Genomic DNA, 21,708 nt, shown 5'->3' on the forward strand with positions numbered 1-21,708 from the left:
AACTGACTTTAAAGAAGATACAGTCTTATTGAAAAAAAATTAAGTTGCCTTACTTTTCTCTTGCTCTTACTTTCTCACTTCTCTGATCACTTCCGATCGAAATTTTCGATGGCATAAAGCGTGTTTATGCTAGATATTTTTTTTGCACGCCGTGGTACCTGAAGAAATACATTCTGAGTGCATGAATCATGTGTCTAAACTCAAATCTTTACCTAAACTATCACTGTTAATTTGTGATTAATTCTTGGCAGAATCAGGATCAATTGTAATGGGGAAAACGAAATCTTTCATTTTTTTCCGCATTCCTAGTCTGATGCCAGTGCAACTAAAACTTCTGCGATCTGAGATCTCGACGTTCATACGGACAGGCGGACATGGGTAGATCGACTCGGCTATTGATCCTGATCAGGAATATATATACTTTATATAGTGCGAAACGCTTCCTTCTGCCTGTTACATACTTTTTAAATCTAGTATAATGAGCTCCGATTCTTCCAGCCAATCTACAGCGAATGCTGTGTCTGCAATATTGACCCCGATTTCCTACATTTCCTAATACCCTGCATCCTAAACGATTTCATCGCCCTTCAGTCCCCTTAGATCCAGCAACACGAATTCAAAACTTATAGACATCTTAAAAACCCCCACATCCAAATTTCTGAAAAAAGCCAATATAATCCATTTACTGTAAACAATTTTTCGTAATCCCCAATTATTAATCCCTTTAAATATATTGTAAATAATTGTAAGTAATGTTGTAACCTAATACTTAAATATTAAATAGTAAATATTAAAGGCTGGCTGAAAACCCCAACAGCTATAGCGTATCTTTACATTAACTATCATGAATCATAACTTTAAAACTTTTGTCTACAGTGTACAAATAAATAAAAAAATATAAAAATTTTAGCTAATACCTTTACGAAAATTTTTAATATTTAAGTACTTTTAGTCACTTTATTGCGTATTTTCGCCGAATTCGCTCTCTTTCTTTTTCGCTCGCAAAATCAGTTCGCCTCGCTTAAATTCGCCAGCACGTTTTTACTTACGTGTAATTTGACATGAACCCGAGCATTGTATCGTGGGGTTGTGAACTTAGAAAGAGCTGATCAAGTTCTGTCGCCTGCCGACAGATGGTGCTTTACATAGAATCTTCGTGCTAATAAAAATTAATTAAAAAAAGGTATCCATTGCTTAGCGAGTGGGAATGCACAGTTGAAATTTTAAAATTGTTTTGTGAATATCGTTAGAAATTGGAAAAAAACATATAAAATATCGAAATTCAACAGCTTGTTGAAAATTGTGGGCGTAATCTACCCATAATGTTTTTTGGCATATCAATAGAGATGAAGTAACATAAAATTCAAATAATCAAAATGTTTTTAAAAATTGCCTGATTAGTGGTTTTTGGCGCCAAGTGGGCGTGGCAATGCTCTGAAGCATGAACGGCGTCGACGTCGCGAGGATCTGCATACTTAATCTTAACTATTCCGAGATCACAGCGTACTCAAGGACATTTTAACGATTTTTAAAATATTTTTTTTTATTTGTTGGTTTAATTCATATATAAACACAATCAAGTCGGTCAATGAAATCACCAATTGGAAACTTACTTCTGTTGGACACCTTGTTTTTCATCTTAATCTCTGTTTGCAATTTTATCGATAAGTTTTCTAAGAAGGTGAGTAAGCTCTTTTGATTTCGAAAATTACTGGACAATTACCATCAATTATTATACTTTTCTAAAATTAGATTGGAATCTTTTCAGCTCATTTGAAGACGTTCATTTCGGTTTCTTTTTTCTTTATATAAGATAAATGATATAAATGTCATGATAAAAAACAAACGTAAAAAGCTTAAAGTTTTTCTCCGTTATGAGTTTTATTTTTTAAATGTAGCATGGATGCCATATGATGGTTAACAAAACTATAAGGATAGTCATAATATCGACGCACCATGTTCATTGACGATACGGAAGTAACTTTAATTTTGTTAATTAGCTGGCAAGAAGTATTTGGTCAAAGGAACGAGATCCTTGAATTGGTAATCAACGGCGACGCCCCCGCCAACCAATTACGATCAGAAGCAGGAGTACAAATTGTGAAAATATCATTAACAGGCCATATTAAATTTCATTGAAGGGAGGAAGAACAAAGCGGAAGTAAATTTCATTATTTTGATTTCAACGAGATCAGACTTCTTCTGCCGCGTCATCGTCGTCATTATGATCATGATAATGATCATGATGAGCAAGCTGGCATCGGGGATCAGCGCAGCCGCAGCGACCGTTAACACCCATTGCAGTTTTCCGAGCGGTTAGAGGCAACTTCCCGTAAACCCCAAATCGCAACCCTATAATATTAATAACTATCCCATATTCCATACCATACCAAACTGACGCTGCAGTTGCGCGCCGAGCTGTCAGACGTTGATTGCGACGATGCTGCTTTGTGCCTGCCCCTTTCGACGATTTCGGGCCAGGATAACGAACTCCAGAGAAGGACTCCGGATCAGAAACCCTCTCTCCTTCTCTCTCTTCGCCTACCCTTTTCACGGCATTGAATTTCCCCCTTTCGTTTTTTGGGCCGTCTAGCATTTGTTTTTGTTTTGTCCTCGGCGAGATTTTTTTTTTTTTTTTAGCAGCGGGTTGAATGATTCCTTTTTTTTTTGCGCAGCTGCTCTGGGTTTTTTCGGTTTTGTAAATCGCTGTTTGTTGATCGCCACTTGATGGGAAACCACTCGATTTTCGACTTCGATCGAAGCGTAGGTGTTAGAGATCAATGAAGGGAAAACTTTGCTGCGGGCTTACCCAGATCCACATGAAAGTGGCTATATTTCCTTACGCAGAGTTTAAGATAATATGGCACCGAAGAGATACATATTTAAGATTCTTTTCCCACTCAAAGCCCCTTTTTTCATCAGCGAAATGAAAAAAAAAAAAAAACAAAAAGTAAGGGAAGTGTTCAAAAAACCGTAAGTAATTGCCGTGATATGCGTGCAAATATTTTCTAGTTTTGCCCGAAAAAACCCTAACCATTTTTTTACAGTTTTCGCTAACCCTCCCCTCGTTTGCAATTAAAAAAGCAAAAAATAAGCAAAAAAAATCTATAGAAAACCGAGACCTATTTGGGCTCGGGTTCACTGTGCAAAAAGGCTAGATGAGGAGCGTGATTGTGCAATGATCGGGAAAACGAAATCTGAACTTAATGCACTCTGGCCGGAGAAATGGAAAAATTGCTTGATTGAGTGACAGTCTATATGGAGCAGCAGATGATATATGGGTTTTTCCTGGCATCTTAAGGATTCCATGCAAATTAGGGGTTGTTATCCCTGCTCCCAATTCATTTGTCCCTCCTTCGGAGTCTCAAATTAGTTGCGCATCTTGCGATCACATTTGTCAGGGTCGTTTGGCTTCTTTTTACCTTTTTTTTTAAGGTTGACAAAAGAAGGGACCAAATCCTGTAAAAAATCTACGTTTTTTCCTTTTAGCAAAGGCGCCTCTTCGAGGGGAGGAAGATCTGTTTGTTACCTGGCTGGCCCCTGACATTTTCCCATACTCCCTGCAGTTCATTCACCTCTCGGAGCAGGGATCACTGCATCGCAGCATCAACATCGAAGATTATGTTCCGTCTGCGGATCAGCGAAGTAACGACTCGAATTTACAAAAGGGTTAGTTCCTAAGCTGTTCGAATGCAACACATACTGCATTAATTCGACTTGGCATGATGAGTGTATACGAAGTCATCTGCGAGTCAAATGTATAACTAAGCACCTTAATCCATTATCCTTATGGTAATCATTTTCATGGCAGGACGTCTAATTATTCTAAAGTTTAAAGCACAAAAAAAGGCCAACTTACTTTATTTTTTTTTTTATAAATAACACGATATGTAAGCGGTTATTTTAGCATTAATCATTTAAACTTACACCTTTAAATTTACTTTTTTGTAACTTCTTGTGTTTGTGAAAATCTAAAACACACTTTCTTGTTTATACAATTGATAAAAAAATAAAGCATGAACCCAAAAACATTTTTCCAAATTAATATACTCAAAACTTTAAGATACTAGTTTGGTTTATTAAATTATGATATAGAAATTGATAATTTTATGGTTTAAAATCTACTTTATGATCTTGACAAACCGTAAATATTTATTTAAATATTTATTTATTTTAATATTTATATAGAGTTTCCCTCCCCTTAAAAATAAACATAAGCTTATCCAAATAATTAATGCCCTTTAAAAAGATTTGGTTGTTGTAGCAATTAAGCTATATTTAACAGTTTATTGAATATTTATGCATGGCAAATAATTAAAGGGGCGTTAATATATGCCATTTAAATACTGATCTCTGCAGCCTTTCTTCCATATCTTTCATCGTGGAATTAATTTAAATTTATTCCAAGTGGCTGCCAAAGAATTTCATTCACGCGTTTTTAAATAACCAAATGCAAATGAACGAAATTAAAAAAAAAACCGAATTTTAATTTGACAGACAGGCGGCAGAGAAGCAAACAAAACGAGACCAAACAGACCTTCAGTACAGCGAGCAAAGGTCCTTTGAAAAGGAAGCGCGAAGAGCAAGGGAAGCCAGGAACAGCCAGAAATCAAGGATACGAAAAAGCGCGCCAAACGCGGAATTCTTAAAAAACGCTCGAAAACAAAGAGAGGATCGAAAATCACAGTTTGCCGTCTGGGATTATTGCGCAAGGACAACCTCATGATGATGGAAACGCAGATCATGACGCTGCGTATAATGATGATACGAGACTCTGTTTGCACAAATTGCAGGCTCACACACACACACACACTGGCACACACACACACACACACACACAATTGGAATCGCAATCGCAATAGCAATCGCAATCAAACAATAGGGAGAGCCAAAGGCAACCCGTTTTTTAAGGGTTTTCCATTCAGCCCGCCAAGGGATGAACATCATCCTCCTGCCCCTCCTGACACCTCCCCCCTCCCCTTGCCCGACCAAATTACGTTTCACCCCTTTGTAAAACTCTAAAAAATAAAGAGGCGAGAGCGATCGTTTCAAACTTTTTTGCAGCAGCCGCTGCGGATATTTTAAAAAATACTTTTCGACGCATTCGGACGGGGAATTAGTCGTGAAAAGTGCGTGGCCGGATGAGCAGCAGAGCTCTGAAAACTGCAAGCAAACCATCTTCAAAATTCATTAAATTTCTTGGAATTTGTCTTAACACAATTTAAACATTGCCTCTATCGTATATTTTTTCTAAAATTCCGCGAAGTTTTTATATTTAAATAAGCCATCATTTCACCGCGAAGTACAACCTTAAAAAAGAAATTCAAAATTTATTCGAAAAATATTTAAATAAAAAAAGCGGTCAAAATACTTTAACACAATCATTAAAAAAAAAACAACTTTCCTAGATTCGTAATTTTCTAAATCTTCGAAATGGCAGTTCTATTTTCAAATACGCTGATCTATTAAGAAAGTAAGTTACTTTAAATGTTCTAGAAAGTTTATCGGAAACACAGAAAATTTGAAAAGTGCGCGGCAAAATTGAATCGTACATATATATACATATAAAATTTATAAAAAGCACGTGGTCCTGGCGGAATATTTTTTGGATTTTGCGCATTTGAAACTTTAAAGTGTAAAAGAAGAGAGAGCGAAAAGGAACCAAAAACCAAAGCAGGCGCCGCGTGGAGAGCAAAAAGTGAAAAACGCCGACAAAATAATAGCAAAAGAAAACTTATGAAATCGAACTCGCAGCACATTCTGGTCCCATTTCATTTGTTTAAATCAAACGTTCAAAAGTTACAAAACAAAAAAACCAGCAAAATTAAAAAAAAAACCAATCAAAACGAAAAAGACAAAAGTTTACCAAGAATAAAATGATTCAAATCAGCTAAATTTATGCTATGCAATATTGGTGAATATTTTTGGTAAGCTTTTTTGGACACACACACAACACAAATTTGGCAAACATTTGGACTAAAAGTAATTTGTGAACTTTGTGAAACGGCTTAAACAAACCAATGCATCGTATTTAAATATTTCCATGCTACTTTAATTCAAGACATTTTCACCATGTGTGCGTATAGAGACAGTAGACACTTTTCCAGTTTTCAAAGATGGCCGCCGGGAGTGAGAAGGACATCAGGCGGGGGGGTGGTTGCGTTCGTTGGCAGCGGGGAGGGGAGGCGGTTGTTGCTCTTTTATAAACAACCTAAACAGGAATGACTTGCTGTAATTTAATACTCCCCTATATCATCTACATATATCAGTTTCATTTATCATAACAATTGAAATTAGGGTACTCAATGTAAAGCGAAAGCTTCGGTACTCCCGGTATTGAAAATTATGACCTCAAAAGAAGGCAATATTCGCAATGAAAGATTCGTATATTACACTAAAATACCCATCTCTTTGTAAAAAAGTTCAACATGAACCAGAGAACATTTTCAAATATTACACAAAAATTATATCATTTTAGTTAAGGAGTATAAACTGAGTAGGATTACATTTACTGGACTTACTTTACATTAAAAAAATCCTTTCCTTCGCAGAAACAATTTCCAGCAACAAATACAACGTTTATTAACTTCAAATATTAATTTTTGTACACCAATTATCAAAAAGTAATGAAATTAAAATCATATAACCCAACATTTTACATATAAATTTATTAAATTTATTTATGCAACAGCTTGTTTACAAAACCCCAATAGATTGATTATGAACCACGTTTTTAAAACTGAAAAAAAAAATACAAATATTTAAAAGTAAATTTATAAAAATTAAATGCGTGTACCTATTCGAAAGCTAACTTAATTGCCACAATCCAATAAAATCGCCGAAAAAACAAAGGTTTTTGACATATTTCCAGTTTTGCAGACGCCATTTTTGCCACCGCATATAACAATACAGAACTCAATAAAACTAGAACCACCCCTCGCTCCGTCAAGTAGATCATTTCAGGCCGGACAGCCCGGCTGACTCACAGACTGGACATGCTAACCAACAGAACAGAACAGAACAGAATGCTCTCTATAACGCAAACAACCCCTAGAAGTTGCAGATACCACCACCGCCACCACCACCGAAACTCAGCTCTTGTGGAATGGTCAAGCGGCATGTAGCTACATACATATATTGAAAAAGAAACAATAACAATATAGTGGTAGGCGGGGAGGGTGATAATTCCATCCATCCATATACATATGTACATATGATACATATGTATGCGAGTGCATTTGGAAAGACCTTGTGCTGGTCAGTAAAGAATGTAGAACCGGCCAATGGCCAATGGCCACTGGCCAATGGGTATGGCAACAAAATGGCATAGTTGAAGGTAAAACGCGAGCTCTAAGCGCAAAACAATGCTTGGCAAAACTATTTAAATATGCTAATTAATCAGGAATAGAGGCAACCTTTTGGATATACCAAATCTTTACTTAGACCACATAATTTTTCGTAGCGATCCCTTACACAATTCAATACTAAAAAACTACTACTACTCAGCTAACATTAAACTAATTACAACTAATCAACTAATTACACAATAAACAGCAAAAGGCTCTAATCTATTTGCAAGAATTTTTAAAAAATGTATTTACCACCATTGATTAGTAAGGTACTCAATTAAAAAAAAAGGATTTACATTTGGTTTTTCAAACTATAAAAATGTAGTACCTCGCTAAATGATAAAATTCTAACGAACACTTGATAGCAACTTCGACTGCAACTTATGGCATAACCCAAACAAACGAATCAAACTCATTTTACTAATAACTAATGATGGTCTATTGTAAATTAGTCAAAATTAATCGTGCTCTTAAAAATAACAAAATAACAGAAAGAAAAAAAATAGAGAATTGTCTTGCAAAAATGTCTTGAAATTTTATTTAGTTTGGAGCCTGTTTTTAATTACAGCCCAGTTTCATAGTGCTAACTTCTATAGTTTGATTTAAACCATTTTTGTAGTGGGTTTAAACGTAGTTGTCAATCAAAAGTAAATAGACTTTTGAGCCCATAAAACATAAAACGGAACTTTGGAGGTTCCTAACTCCAAGCGTAGAAATCATATTCCATTGTCATATTCATAGTCAAGCACCATAAAATTTCTAAATTGAGAGTAATCAAAAATATGTATATATTCGAATGGATAACAAATGCGTAACATAATAAAACAAATAGATGACAGAACTATGATTGAAAAAAGAGAACTTTTACTAAAAGCTCAGGATAACAAATTCCTGTAAAAATTTCGCAATACAAAAACATAGTCCAATGACCGAAAAAAACGTAAAAATCAATCAAAACTAAACAAAAAAAAATCATAATTAAAAAATTAAGAAAGAATATAATATTAAATATATAAAAAATAAAAAATATAAACAGGAAGTAAGATAATTTGGCATGCCGAAGCTTTCATACGTACCCTTGCAGTTATTTATACATTAAATTCCAATATTAACGAATATTACATAATGTCAAAAAAATTAATTAAATAGTACATCTATTACAGTTCATTTAGTAGTTAGGTGATATAGTCGTACAATTTGATGAATTAAAAACCGAAATGACATATTGTTGAAAACCTGGTGTATACCGAAATAGAACGCTTTATGGTCAAAAACAAAGAACCAATGATTTATTTCCCATTAATTAGATAGTATTTTCCTGGATGGTTATATGGCAGATATATGATACAGTTGTCCGATCCTTATTATTGTACATTTTCAAATTAAAATTATATATTGTCGAAAAACAGGTGTATACCGAATTTTAACCTTTTTATGATCAAAACAAAAAACAAAGAAATTTTATTTGTATTTCCGATTATTCCTTTATCATAGTAGGAGTAGGAAGGACTCGGATGTTGATAGCGATCAGAAATGTTTAAATTTATAAGGACGCAAGTGTCTCCTTTACTGAGTTGCACGGTTCTCAATAAAATCAATATACCATCTGCAAGGGTATAACAACAAACATTGTTGTCATTTTGAACTTTAATCTTGATATCGAAAACCCATAGTACATTATAAAAATGCTTGGCCAAAAACTGAACTTAACCTGGTTCAAAAGGACTGCCAAACTTTTTTAAAACACAAATTGTTTCATAACTTTTTCCAAATTTCTTAGAGCCATAACTTCACATGGTAACAATTTAACATATTAATACGAGTAGCTTTCTAATGACAATATTATAAACCCAATGGAGTTTTTTTTGCATGTCTGTACATTAGCAGAATAAAATAGTTTCTTTTCTTTCCTCTCTATTGGATAAGTGAAAAAATATTCAATATTAAGTCACAATCATATGACCAGAAATAATTTATCTTCAACCTTCAAAAATAATCTGATATTTAATTTCAAAATAACATCTGTTAGTCCGACAAAGAATTGCAAAATGGCTTCACACATAAACAACAGCAGATATAAAAATTAAGACTCGCTGAACGAAAATACACAAGAATATTCGAATTTCCTTCCATATTGCATTTCAAACTTTTGCAAAAAATAATTCGCTTCAAATGAATTGCCGAATGACATGCCCAGAAATAACATTTCGCACAAAACATGCTCCGAACTGTTTAAATTATGCACAAATTAAAGCAATTCCCCCGCTGATTCGGACAATTCCTCTGACATTGTATCAATCTATAAATGGAGGGAATATTTTCCGACATTTTCCGGCAATTAGCAGCTAAAGCCTGAACTTAATACACGTGCGTACACCTGAACTCTTGACACGAAGTGCTGTCCCCGCATTTCCACAACTCTTGCTTGCTCTCGCCACTGCCAGCGATCAAATGAAAAGCCGGAAAATGCACTTTCCATGTTAGCTGCTAGTCAAACTGCTTAATTGCGCATTAAATATGCAGAAAAGTAGGCAAAACGAGCGGAAAATATGCGCAAGGGTAAGGGATCGGCATCGGAAACTGGGAAGTCCTGCGCTGACCAAATTGCTGTGGCAAGTGTGGAAATATATCGTATCAACAGACATTATTGCGCTTGACAGTTTTTACTGTCAAGCCCCCCGGAAAAGCCGCCATCCCCTCCGCCCATCGATGTGACACCTGACTTGCCGAACACACACTACTCAGCACATCTCCATATCCTTTTTACGTAACAATCCCGAAAACCGAAAAGGTTGAAAGTCGAAGTCAGCTAGCAAAAAGCCACAATGCCGCAGGACGTTGCGCATTCGGAAGGATTTTTCCTCATTTTTTTTTTTTACGTTTGTTTGCCTGATTTAATTGACGAGTACTCCCCAGGATGTGACAAATGCGGTGGTGGCGGAGATCCAAGGAATAACCTTAATAGAATTTCCATTTGTGTCCATTAGGCCTTGGTAAGGCATTCCTTGGCGGAAAAAATAAATTATGGCCATGCGAATTGATGGTTATTTAAGATGAATTAAATTAAGGCTGACTTAATTAATATAAAAGTCTGCATCGAAATGGGATGATGAATACATAGTTCCAATAAAAACTTAAATCTCTTTGACAGTAGTTCAGCACTTAACAAATTTGAAACTAGCTTAGAAACAACAAGGATATTGAATGAATCTTAGAGCTGTCAAGCTAACAATAACACAATATAACAATATAAAAACTATATTTAATTAGCCTCGTATTTGACACTGATGTGCATCAAAGCGATTCCTTTAATTTAGGGACGTTTTGAGCAAAGTCTTGAATAAGAGGCTAATTAAAGCTGTGCCTAATTAAAGTGTATATTCAACACTAATTTTAAAATTATAATGCATATTTGGACTTCATAACTTACCATATCCAGTAAATACTAATACTAAACCGAAATCCCTGAAAACAAAACACATACGCAAGGAAATTTTTCGCATATTATTTTTAACAACTCTGGTTAATCAAATCCATAACATATTTACATTTTGATTAGTAGTCATTTTTAACATTCATAATAATAGTTGAATTTAATTATATAAAACTAATAAAATCATTTAAAAATTGAATTACCGTCATAAAGCAAATATGCAATTTATAGCATTAATAGTCACCTAAAAATCATTCACATAACTTAACTAAAAAAATTACTTGAATTACAAATAATTGACTTTAGACTTTTTGTGATAAAAGTGCGTGTTTCGCAATTTGGTTTGTACTATTCACAATCTAATCATATTCTAACATCTAACAATAGGATCACACTGAATTCACCAAATTTTTGTAGTGTCCTTAGTTTTCTAAACTTGTTATTTAACAAAATCTATAACAATAGTCCAGCTGTATCTCATGTCCCAACTTTGGTTTCCTTTTGTTTACCTGATCACAATCTAATTAGCCAACAATGAATCTCGAACCGCAACTGTCGGAATTAAACTTGAACCAAAAGTTGGGAGAGCAGGAAGGTAAACAGGATTTTTCCGAGCAAATCAATTAGAGCATTTCCCCAAAAAAGTTGCAGGTTAAATTGTTGAAATGCCAGAGCTTGCCGGGATCCATCAAGGAATCCCTTCCAGCCTCTTGGCGCAACCATTACAAATGGCTGCGACTTGGCTGGCTGTCAGTTTGGGTTCAGTTCGTGTTGTGTGTTCTGTTGCGCTGTGACTTTTTAACCTAATGAATAATAAATTGGCCCAATTGTCACGCAAAAACAATGCCGCGGAATAGATGGATAAGGGTTTGCACTGCGACCTGACATCAGGAGGTCTGCGAAGTTTACTTCTCCAAATTTTAGACACATTTTCCATGCCTGCCTTTCCATTCCAATCCATTGCCGCCTGCCTTTTCTTTGCTGTTTATTTCCGCTGAAGTGTCGCCTTCGATAGATTTTGGCATTTGTTACGGAACTTGCATCCACCTGGGAAATCGGTGGCAGGCATCTAGCAATGATTAGCACTTGCTCTACCTTTTCCTTTCGGCTTAAGTGGCGCCCACTTGCATTCGTTTGGCCCTTTCGCTGCCTTCCCGGCCAAGTCGAAAAGTAATTAGCATATTGAAATGTTGCACAGGCCTCGCCTGCGGAACAATCTCATAAATAATTTAGCCAGCATATTTGATGCGCTTCGGTTGCAATGACTGCATTTCCCCAGTTCTTTGCGATTGCTGCAATGTTACATGTTGCCCGTGTGCTGGCTTCAATATTTAATTGCGAAAAATCTCCCAGCCGCGAAAGGGGCTATTCCTCGGCTACTTCATCCTTAGACCTCTTAAAAGCGTGTCAACAGCTTGTCAATCACAATTTCGCAAATAAAATGTAAGTGTCAGCTCATGGAAATTTAGTTTGCGAATGTGTTGATTGTGTTTTAGTTGTGGCTGTTTAGAAATAATTGGGGAGCGGTGGGGCTAAAAACAAACTGATGTGGGGTATTCTCTAAGGCATTGCGTGTTCCAAGTACAATTGCCATACAAAAGGTTCACGAAATCAAAATAGTTTCATCATACCTACACAATAATAAAATTCCAAAAGTATCTTAAGCTGAAGTGAAAGAAATAATTTTACATAAATCTTGATAAATTCAAAAGTTAGCATCCATCATAAAAAAACGCATGCAATTCACACCAATTAGAATACTAAAATTTCATTAGTTTCAAATTTAAAAATTTGATATGCATCAGTATATAGGAAAGAATAGCTATTCTATCCAACTGATATATGTATATATGCGAGAGTCACTAAAGTTATTACATCATAAACCAACGAATATAGTTACATTCCTAAAAAAGCAAATTTGAAATAAAATTGAAATACAAAAAAACATTTAACTTCGGATGCTTTTCAATTTATAGAATTATTTTACCCATACCAATCGTTTATATTTATTCTATCTATTTCCAACTGACTAACTAATTTTATGCGGAGAATAGTTAAACCTTTTAAGAACTTCCAAACTGAAACATACAATATCGGTCAAATGCCATTAAAAGAACTAAATGAAAACCATTTAAGCAATTAAAAACTGCTTAAATTAGCCAAGAATAAATTGAAACAATCTGTATCTCCATAAGCGAAACGAAATAAACTAAAAAGTAAAATTCAAAATTTGACATAATTTACGCCTGCGCAACAAGGAATAGTGTAGGTCCTCGGCAATAAAAAACCAATGCCAGGACTCTCATTGGTCGCCATCGAAAAGGCAGCCGAGCGAAAGCCGAGCTGCGGTCGTTTGCATAACACGCATACGCCGCATAGGCCCAAAGGATAAAAGCCGCCGACAACGAGGGATGTTGCTTCCTTGTTGGCTTCCGCTCGGTTCGCGAAGGCGCTGGCTGCGTTCGTGTTGCCTGGCAGCTAGTGCCAGGATCACAAGGATACAACGTCAGCGGCTGGACAAGCGTATTGCAGTTCCGGTGCGGCTCTCACACCGAGCAGACGTGTTGGCCTGCCTAGAATAAGAATAACATTCAAATGGTCAGTGCATTGTGATGCCCAAAATTGTGTTAAGCCATTGGCTAAGTTTGGCTGTTTTATATAAGAGTTCCTTCACGGACACTTATATAATTTTGATTGTTGCTCAGAAAGCCCTCATTGTTTACCAGTTGGCTTTCGAGCAATAATTGAAACCAGATAAGTGATCCCCTCAACGCTGACGATTTCAAAGCACTTCGTTTTGGTAAGTTAAGATTTATTTCATTAATTATGTTTAAAAAATATATAGAGATTTCAAATTTAATTACTTTAAATAAAAAGCATTGCTAATTATACATACGATTTTATAGATAAATTGAAATACTTATTATTAATATTTATATTTAAGTTCCAGCGATATAATTTTTTGAATTAAATAAATGTATACCTTTTTTCTGAATCTTTGTTAAGCAAGTTGAATCTTTGTAACAAAGACTTTTTTGTAGTGAAACTAGATAATTTGGTTAGCGAAAATAAAAGAACAAGTATAAATATTTATATATATACATAATTAATATGTAATATTTAGAAGCAATTTATATCCCATTAATTAAAGATATAAACTGATAAATTACTGAAATTGTGATCTATATGATTCTAGGCAGTTCAATTTCATAACTTAAGCATCCTTGTGTTTTATTTAGAAACCACTACTCACTCGAAATTCAATCGAAAACTATAAGCTATAATTATATATAGTTAAATTGCAATTTATACGATTGTAGATAGTTCCATTTTATAACGTAATGTTTTATTTAAAGCCTACTCACTACGAAAACTATAAACTATAATTACATACCTAGTTTAATTAAGTCACAATTAAGAAGATAATAAACAGTTAAATTTCATAACTGAAGCATCTATGCTAAATGTTTTTGTTTATAACCCACTACCACCCATTCGTGATTCCTATAAATACCTGCCAGTTAAATGGGTTCACTGCGCCCCAAAACATTTCCTATAGCGCCAAACACACCCGCATTAGCGACGTCCAAAGACTTCCCCCTTGCAATTAGTCACCTGAGAGCGGCGTCGTTGAACTTCGTCGAAATGAAAACAAAAGTGTAGCGAAATAGCTGAATAATATGACAATTGTCAAGCATAACTCAAGTACCTCAAATCGAAGCGACCTTCACATTGAATGCGCCCAAGTTTCGCCCAAAGGCGGGTGTCAATGCGCCTGAAACTTGTTTCAGTTGAGCTCCGCACTCGTGTTTGTTAATATTGTTTATATTTGGTTATTTGGTATCAACGCCAGTCAACGGCAGACAATGGATATATAGTGTTTTTTATGGGCGATTTGTTTAGTGAATTAGCATTTAGTGCGAAACAGAGCTGCCGCGATCAATGAACTCGATTGGGATGCTATCTGGTTTTCGGTTAAGGAACCAAAGTCATGAAATCAATTAGTAATTCTGGCATACTTGTCTGATCCACTGAACTGATTTGTGTGCTCCGACTGAGAATCGAGATTGTGGATAATGAATTATTAATGCCTTGGTCTGTAGATTTGTCATACTCCGTCTTAACTTTCAGTTTCAATTCCAATTCCTGCTTTGCCCACTTCAATACCCATCATTTTTGGCATGCTATTGCTTATAATACATATTATGTCATAGAAATGCACTTCCACCTGCATTTATCACTTTGATATGCGATGGATGGTGTATCAACCTTCCCATGTCGCCAATTGCATTGAGTGTGTGGGCCATGCGTTAGTTTTAAGGGCAATGTTAATGTCAAGCGGCTAATATTACATTGATTGCGCCGACATTGAATTTCAATTAATTTTTGGTCCCATCACAGTATTCATATGCAGCGCAGACATCCTAATTTGCATAACAGGCCCGATTACTAACTACCAGGTCTAAACTGATGGAAATATGACGTCTAAGGTTAGCTGCAATGTGCGAACTAATTGTGTCAAATGCAGGCAATGACATAACTGTAACGATTACGCAAATCCTAGAAACTTTTTTAACTTTCTTAAGATAGATTAGATAAATTAGATCTTGTAGGAACACAAAAATGCATTGTAAATCATAAGAACTGAAGAAATAAAAGATACTACATGCAAGCAAAAAGAAATTTAAAATCAAAAGAGTTGGTTTTGAATCATTTATAAAATTTTCTGTAGTTATGCAATAGCATTTCAGTTGATTAACAAGTCATAATAATATTTACACCCTTTTCTTTATTAACCATACAACAATTTCAATAACACCCTAAATACGTGCTAATCGCAATAATAATGTACTAAAATAAGGATAGAGGTGCAATAAACTCGTAGTGGTGGCATCGAAAATTCAGCATAAATATTGTCACACCTTTTGTCGCGCACTTTTCAATGTCATGAACTTCGCTGGGTCATAAAACGCAAAACACACAAAACTTTATTTCGGCCATTGTTTACTTTTGGGTTTGTTTTCGACTTTTCGGCAGCTCCTTAATTCACCCCCCCCCCCCTTGGAGCAATTGAAATGCCATAACGTGTGCACATGGCACCCATGCCCACAATACCAGCAAAAAAAAAAAAGGCGATGAGACAGGTAGTGCAGCGCAAAAAAAGCTCTCAGCTGAGGCAACAGGTGCCAAAGGCCCGGCTGCGACTTCCGTTTGTTATCAGGCCGAGAGAGCGAGCTTTCCGGCTAATCCGCATAGAACTCCGGACGACAGTGAAGTAAGTCAGTGGAACGGAGAGGCGCTGGACGCCCAGACACCTATATATAAATTAATTGCCGCACAGAATATTCGTGGCAGTTTCGTTTAAGCTTGAGCCGTGCTTAACGGGTTTTTTTTCGGGGCTAAGAACACTGGTTGTGCACACAGAAAATGTTGAAAATCGTATTCGTAGTCGCGGTTCTGTCGCTAGTGAAGTGTGCACAATCCCAAATTGCTTGTGAGTTGATTGAACAAATGTGACGAAAAGAGTAATAAGTCAAATATAATATGAAAAATAAAATAATTATAGTTCCTAAATTAGGATTCCTGGGAACTACCTTTTAACTTTTAACTTGTGTTTAATATTCCATTCATTTTTGCAGTCCTTAATATTTTAGGTTAGTTTATATCAATTAAGAAAGCATGATCTTTTAGCATTGTGGATTTATATGCTAAATTCACTGGATAAATCTAACATCTAATGTTCCAATTGCAACAGTTTATGCTTCCCTATTTGATAAGAACTCAACCTACAAATATTTCAAGATTCTATCAAAACTTGTATAATCATAAAACGTGCATAAGGAAAAGTTTACTAGATTATGAGAAATATAAATAAATGCGTTCTGCTTATATTAACTAATTATTTTCAACACTCCTTATCATGAACTCACGCAAATTGAAATTCCTCTGACTCCCATGACAGTTAGCAACCAGCCATGCTCGGTTCGAAATCCAAAAATCGTGGGAGGTAGTGAGGCGGAGCGCAACGAAATGCCCTACATGGTCAGTCTGATGCGTCGTGGTGGTCACTTTTGTGGCGGCACTATCATCTCGGAGCGATGGATCCTCACGGCGGGACATTGCATCTGCAATGGGCTGCAGCAGTTCATGAAACCAGCTCAAATCCAAGGAGTTGTGGGTTTGCATAGCATCAGGGAGTACCTCAACGGGATTGGCAACGGTCCGGATGCACTGAGGGTGGACTTCAAGAACATTGTGCCCCATCCGCAATACGACTGCAACGATGTGAAACACGATATAGGTATGTGTGTTTTTTAAGGGGTAATTGCAGGTTCAATTATTTTCCATATGTACAGAACTGAATCATAAATCAACAATATGACATTAACATGACATTATTTTTCAGTAAAATGAATAAAAAATTTTAATCTAGTAAAACACCATTAAAAATATGCGCTTAGGTTTTAAAAAAACAAACAGAAATACATAGGTAGGAAATAGTTTCAACAAAGGATATTAACATTAACCATAATGAATCAGAGACGAATCAAATAATACTTATTATTCTTAGTATTCCTTAAGCTATTGCAAATTGGTATTTTATTCTTTTACAGCCCTCCTGGAGCTGGTACAGCCAATCCGATTCTCTTCACACATCCAGCCCAGCTGCGTGGGATCCGAGGAGGGGCACCGAAGTCTGGAGCAGGAGTACGGAACAGTTTCCGGTTGGGGCTGGACGCACGAGAACCAAGCGGAAAACGATCGATCCGATGTACTGCGCAAGGCTACCGTTAAGATCTGGAACAACGAGGCGTGCGAGAGGTCCTACCGATCCTTGGGCAAGAGCAATACCATTGGAGAGACACAGTTGTGTGCCGGTTATGAAAACGGTCAAATCGACTCGTGTTGGGTGAGTATTCACTTGGCTGATACGGCACACATGTTATGCTCCGGGTTTACTTACCTTCACAGGCGGATTCTGGCGGTCCGCTGATGTCCAAGGAGCATCATCTGGTGGGCGTGGTGTCCACGGGGATCGGCTGTGCACGTCCAGGTTTGCCCGGAATCTACACGCGCGTCAGTAAATACGTGTCCTGGATGCAGAAAGTGATAGACGGCAGGAAATAGTTGGCCAGGAATCTGAAACATAAAGATTGTGATTCACCTGTGATATTAGTCGTACTCGATTATGTGATCTTCTTCAATAAACGTTACTTTAACCAACTAGAAATTCAATTTATTGCGGCCGGTCGTCATTTTTTAAACTTTAATCGATGATTGTGCCAATCGATATCGTTGGACTAATTTGTGGTATTTTGCAGAAAAGATTACTCTGACAATATTAATCGACAAGAATATCGCTAGTGTAGGAGGAACGGAGGAACGATGGAATTTTGAATAATTTATTCTTTCATTATTGAATTCAAAAAAATGCAATAACGTTTAAAAAAATATCTAACTACCTATGTACGACTTAAGTTCATAGGACTCAAGAAAGTATATGAAATATGCACTTGAAAACTTGGCTCCCCACGCTTACTGTCCCACCTGCTGCCCCGCCCGACCGACTGTCACCCGTGGCCCAACGAATGTCTTGACGTCTGCCCCGCCGTTTCCCTAAAGAAATGTCCTTAAAAGTGGTCACGCTCTACGAGTGGAGAAATTCCCGAAAATGTGGGAATAGTTAGTAAGATCTTTATTTTATTTTTTGCAATTCACCTCCAAATAACGAAAAGAAATAAATAAATAAAAAACGTCCCCATGTTTTGATTTCCACCGTTCCGTCATCGCCGCGAACTCATCGACGCTAATTTAACGCACATACAATAATCGCTTTATACTTAGTATTTTAAAAATACTTATAAGTAGCACTTACCGTCCGCGGTATTTTTTGTTTCGCAGCAATTGGTATTCAATTAAATGCCATAAACAAACACAAAAAATGGAAATGGACGCAGACCTAACAAAGTAAATATTTATATTACAATCCGATATATTTTTAATTAATTTGATGCTCTCACGTTAGTCAGGCGATTGCCGAGCTAATGCGCGAGATCGAAGGTGCAAATGCCAGTGTCAGCACCTCGAAACAAAGCGAACGCAAAGTGAATCCTCTGGGCAAACTAAACAAACGCTTCTTAGGCCGCACCATAAACACCGCGATTCGGCATAATGATAGAGAAAAGGAGCGCACACAGGCAAATTGCCGACAGAAGCTGCAGGATCTGGATGATGTGCACGAAAGGAGGAAGTCCAACTACTTTTACAGCCGCGATGCACCCAGAACTCAAAGTGTTGATAGAAGCAGAAGTTCCAGCAGAAGGCGCAGCAGGAGCCGCCACAAAAAGGCCAAGAAGCATCGCAGCCGAAGAAGAACTAGGAGCAGCAGAAGTTCAAGCCGCAGTCGAAGTCGCAGCAGTTCACATCGGCGAAAAAAGCGCAAAAAGAAGGTTAAAAAACACAAAAAATCACACAGAAGACGAAGAAGCAGCCAGAGCAGCAGCGGTTGCGATTGGGAATCCGCACCCAGCGAGTCGTTACGTATACCCCCGCCTTCAGATGTGTTCCTAAACCACTCCAAGCAAATGGCTCTTGCAGTGGCCATGGCCTATGGTCAATTACTAAACCCGAGCAGCCAAAAGAAAGCCAGCGAGTCTAAGGAACACTCCTCCTCTCCTATAAGCGATATATTCCGGGAACTTATGTCCGACGAAGAGGTGGACAAATCCGAGAAGCCCGAGGCCCTGTCCATTTCATCCAGCGACGAAGAGCCAAATGTTCTCACCATTAAAGTAAGCTCGAGCTCCGAGTCCAGCGGCAATAAATCAAGCTCGGACTCAGATTCAGAAGCAAAGAACAGCGTACGCAGCTGTATAACCCTAGAATCTGGTGATAATAGTGATATTGAGATAATTGAGTACCATGAAGAGCCCAAAAAAAAGGCATGTGAAACTGAACCTGCGTCTGAACCTGAATATCCGTCTCAATCGGATAGCACAAATCAACAAGTGGACGATAGCACAGCTGTCACTACAGTGGACCTGACCGAGGATTAATTAGGCTAAACTTTAGTTAGAGAATCGTTATGTAAGATCAGAATGAAATTTTAAAGGAAACAAACTGAAGTTGAACCAAACTAAGAATATTGTTTTTATATTATTATTACAGATATAAGCTCTGCCATAGATAGATTCATATTTGGTTGGTTTTTTTTTAAGTTATGTTTAATAGTAATATACTAAATATACCACCGAATGATACCCTGTTGTGTCTGTTTATAATATCAACTTTGGGTTCATTTTTTTATTTAAATTATAAAATAAAAATGCAAAATTTGAAATGTTAATAATACTTATTAGTTTTAGTAAGTAATAAAAACCACGTGCCAGAGCTCTTGCCATAGTTGATATGCCTCTCGTGTACGGCAACAAACTGTTGCTCTCTCTCTCTCTCTATGACCGATTTTCTCTCAGCACCTGCCCGAACAGCTGATTCTTTATTTACCACTCAATTTTCGATGGAAAACGCCAGCGCGAAGACAATTAGAAATCGCTAAGTTAAATAAATAGAGATCCGTTGTCGCAAGATGTTCGGGAACCTGAAAAAGAAGCTTAGCAGTGCGATCCAGGAGGGCCTGGTGATCTCGGAGAATCTGCAACAGCAATATCGCCAGCGTGTCAGTTCCGGAAACTCGGGGAGTAGCCAAGCCAGTGGGATTACGACCCCCATTTCGCCACTGGGCCTTAACGAAAGTCTGTCGTCCAGCAGGAGCAGTAGCCTCTCCCTTAGTGCTCCCTTCCAGCTAACCGATGGAGTGCCCAGTCACCTAAATGTGGCAGCTGGTTGCAGTTTGCTTGCCAAATACGAGGATGATTGGCAGCAGATTCATGGCGCCAACGAAAAGAACGCGGAGAAGGCTGCGCAGATTGCTAACCAAATCTCCGGCATCCAAGACCAGGCCAGCCATCAGCACAGGATCATGAGTGAGCTGAACAGTAGTCTGGCGGGAATTCCCACGTTGATAGCCCAACTGCAAAACAGCTCACAGGTTCTTAATTCCCTGGAGGAAATGGGTAAGCAGTTGGAGATTGAGCTCGAGAAGCTGGAGGATCTGCGCGAGGAGTGTGAGCTCCAAGAGTTCATCCTTGAGCAGCAGTTTCAGCTCTCCCGGCACAAGCAAAAGAAACTGAACGAACTGGAGCAGTATCGCCAGCAAATAGCCCAGAAACACCAATCCAAAATCAAGGATCAGGAGCAGACCCTCCTGAAGCTGCAGAGGGAACGACAGGCTGTCTTCGACGACGCCTTCCGGGAGGATATGGAGGAGTACAAACAGCGCGGCCAGCTGACAAGTTAGTCTGATAACATAAACAAATATGATGCACTAAGTTAACGCCCCTTTTTTTTTAGAAATTCAAACCACCAGCAACAAGTTGGCTCTGGAGGAAGTCGTCCTTGAAGCCAACGAAGTGGAGACAAAGGATGCTCTGGAACAATTTCTAAATGGCTAACTCACATTGTTTGCTCATCTCGCAAAAGACTACAATTTGTGCCTTTAAGTGCAATAAGCAGTGTAATTGTTAAAATATTTTAACGGGGACTTCTGAAAAATAACTTAATTTTTTCACAACATTTTCTTACTGCATTTGAACGTTAAACTATTACATTAAAGGGAATTGGACATACAAAGATTAATTATCAATGCCAAATTATTTTAACATACAAGGCATTTTAACATAATTTGTTAAAGTAATTTCAAAATTGCTTTACTATCTCGGACAAAATATAGGCAAATTTAATATAAGTTTCAAATAATGAAGTCAAAGTAAAAGTGAATTTTCAGGAATCCCCCTAGTGTATATGAAATTTGTTGATGTGGCACCGTCACTGCATGTTTTGACAGCGCTGAATAAACATTGTTTTTAT

General features: G+C 37.1%; 3 protein-coding genes, 2 long non-coding RNA genes and 2 other non-coding genes across 12 annotated transcripts, besides 1 other annotated feature; 6 read left to right on the forward strand and 1 right to left on the reverse strand.

Moving 5' to 3' along the window:
- Window positions 1–341: 341 nt before the first annotated feature.
- Window positions 342–476: a mobile genetic element.
- A 4,585-nt stretch (window positions 477–5,061) lies between these two features.
- Window positions 5,062–13,852, forward strand: lncRNA:CR45388 (long non-coding RNA:CR45388). The gene is made up of 2 exons (NR_133271.1): window positions 5,062–5,489; window positions 9,379–13,852. It is a non-coding gene; the product is annotated as a long non-coding RNA:CR45388 (long non-coding RNA).
- Window positions 6,806–7,111, forward strand: lncRNA:CR45387 (long non-coding RNA:CR45387). Its single transcript, NR_124993.1, has one exon. It is a non-coding gene; the product is annotated as a long non-coding RNA:CR45387 (long non-coding RNA).
- asRNA:CR45912 (antisense RNA:CR45912) lies at window positions 11,179–18,596 on the reverse strand. Of its 5 annotated transcripts, none has more exons than NR_167793.1 (3): window positions 17,998–18,596; window positions 17,747–17,922; window positions 13,919–17,057 (listed from the first exon to the last, which is right to left on the reverse strand). The 5 variants fall into 5 exon arrangements; NR_167794.1 differs by lacking the exon at window positions 13,919–17,057 and adding an exon at window positions 17,221–17,616; NR_133272.1 differs by having other exon boundaries at window positions 11,179–17,057; window positions 17,747–18,596.
- mir-315 (mir-315 stem loop) lies at window positions 13,460–13,543 on the forward strand. Its single transcript, NR_048297.1, has one exon. It is a non-coding gene; the product is annotated as a mir-315 precursor RNA (primary transcript).
- CG6865 (uncharacterized protein) lies at window positions 16,136–18,003 on the forward strand. Its single transcript, NM_001259896.2, has 4 exons — window positions 16,136–16,276; window positions 16,745–17,083; window positions 17,397–17,692; window positions 17,755–18,003. Exons 1-4 carry the CDS (start codon window positions 16,210–16,212, stop codon window positions 17,908–17,910), a joined length of 858 nt encoding a protein of 285 aa, NP_001246825.1. The 5' UTR covers window positions 16,136–16,209; the 3' UTR covers window positions 17,911–18,003.
- Window positions 18,597–18,713: 117 nt separating the features above from the next.
- CG14074 (uncharacterized protein) lies at window positions 18,714–19,920 on the forward strand. The gene is made up of 2 exons (NM_001259897.2): window positions 18,714–18,750; window positions 18,809–19,920. The coding sequence occupies exon 2, from the start codon at window positions 18,828–18,830 to the stop codon at window positions 19,836–19,838; it is 1,011 nt and encodes a 336-aa protein (NP_001246826.1). The 5' UTR covers window positions 18,714–18,750; window positions 18,809–18,827; the 3' UTR covers window positions 19,839–19,920.
- Window positions 19,921–20,259: 339 nt separating this feature from the next.
- On the forward strand, window positions 20,260–21,708 carry Dysb (Dysbindin). Of its 2 annotated transcripts, none has more exons than NM_140807.4 (2): window positions 20,260–21,134; window positions 21,193–21,708. In NM_140807.4, the coding sequence occupies exons 1-2, from the start codon at window positions 20,369–20,371 to the stop codon at window positions 21,291–21,293; spliced, it is 867 nt and encodes a 288-aa protein (NP_649064.1). In that variant the 5' UTR covers window positions 20,260–20,368; the 3' UTR covers window positions 21,294–21,708. The 2 variants fall into 2 exon arrangements, with proteins under 2 accessions (NP_649064.1, NP_001262023.1); NM_001275094.1 differs by having other exon boundaries at window positions 21,193–21,434.

Source organism: Drosophila melanogaster, chromosome 3L (assembly GCF_000001215.4).
Source record: "Drosophila melanogaster chromosome 3L".
NCBI classification, from domain to species: domain Eukaryota; kingdom Metazoa; phylum Arthropoda; class Insecta; order Diptera; family Drosophilidae; genus Drosophila; species Drosophila melanogaster.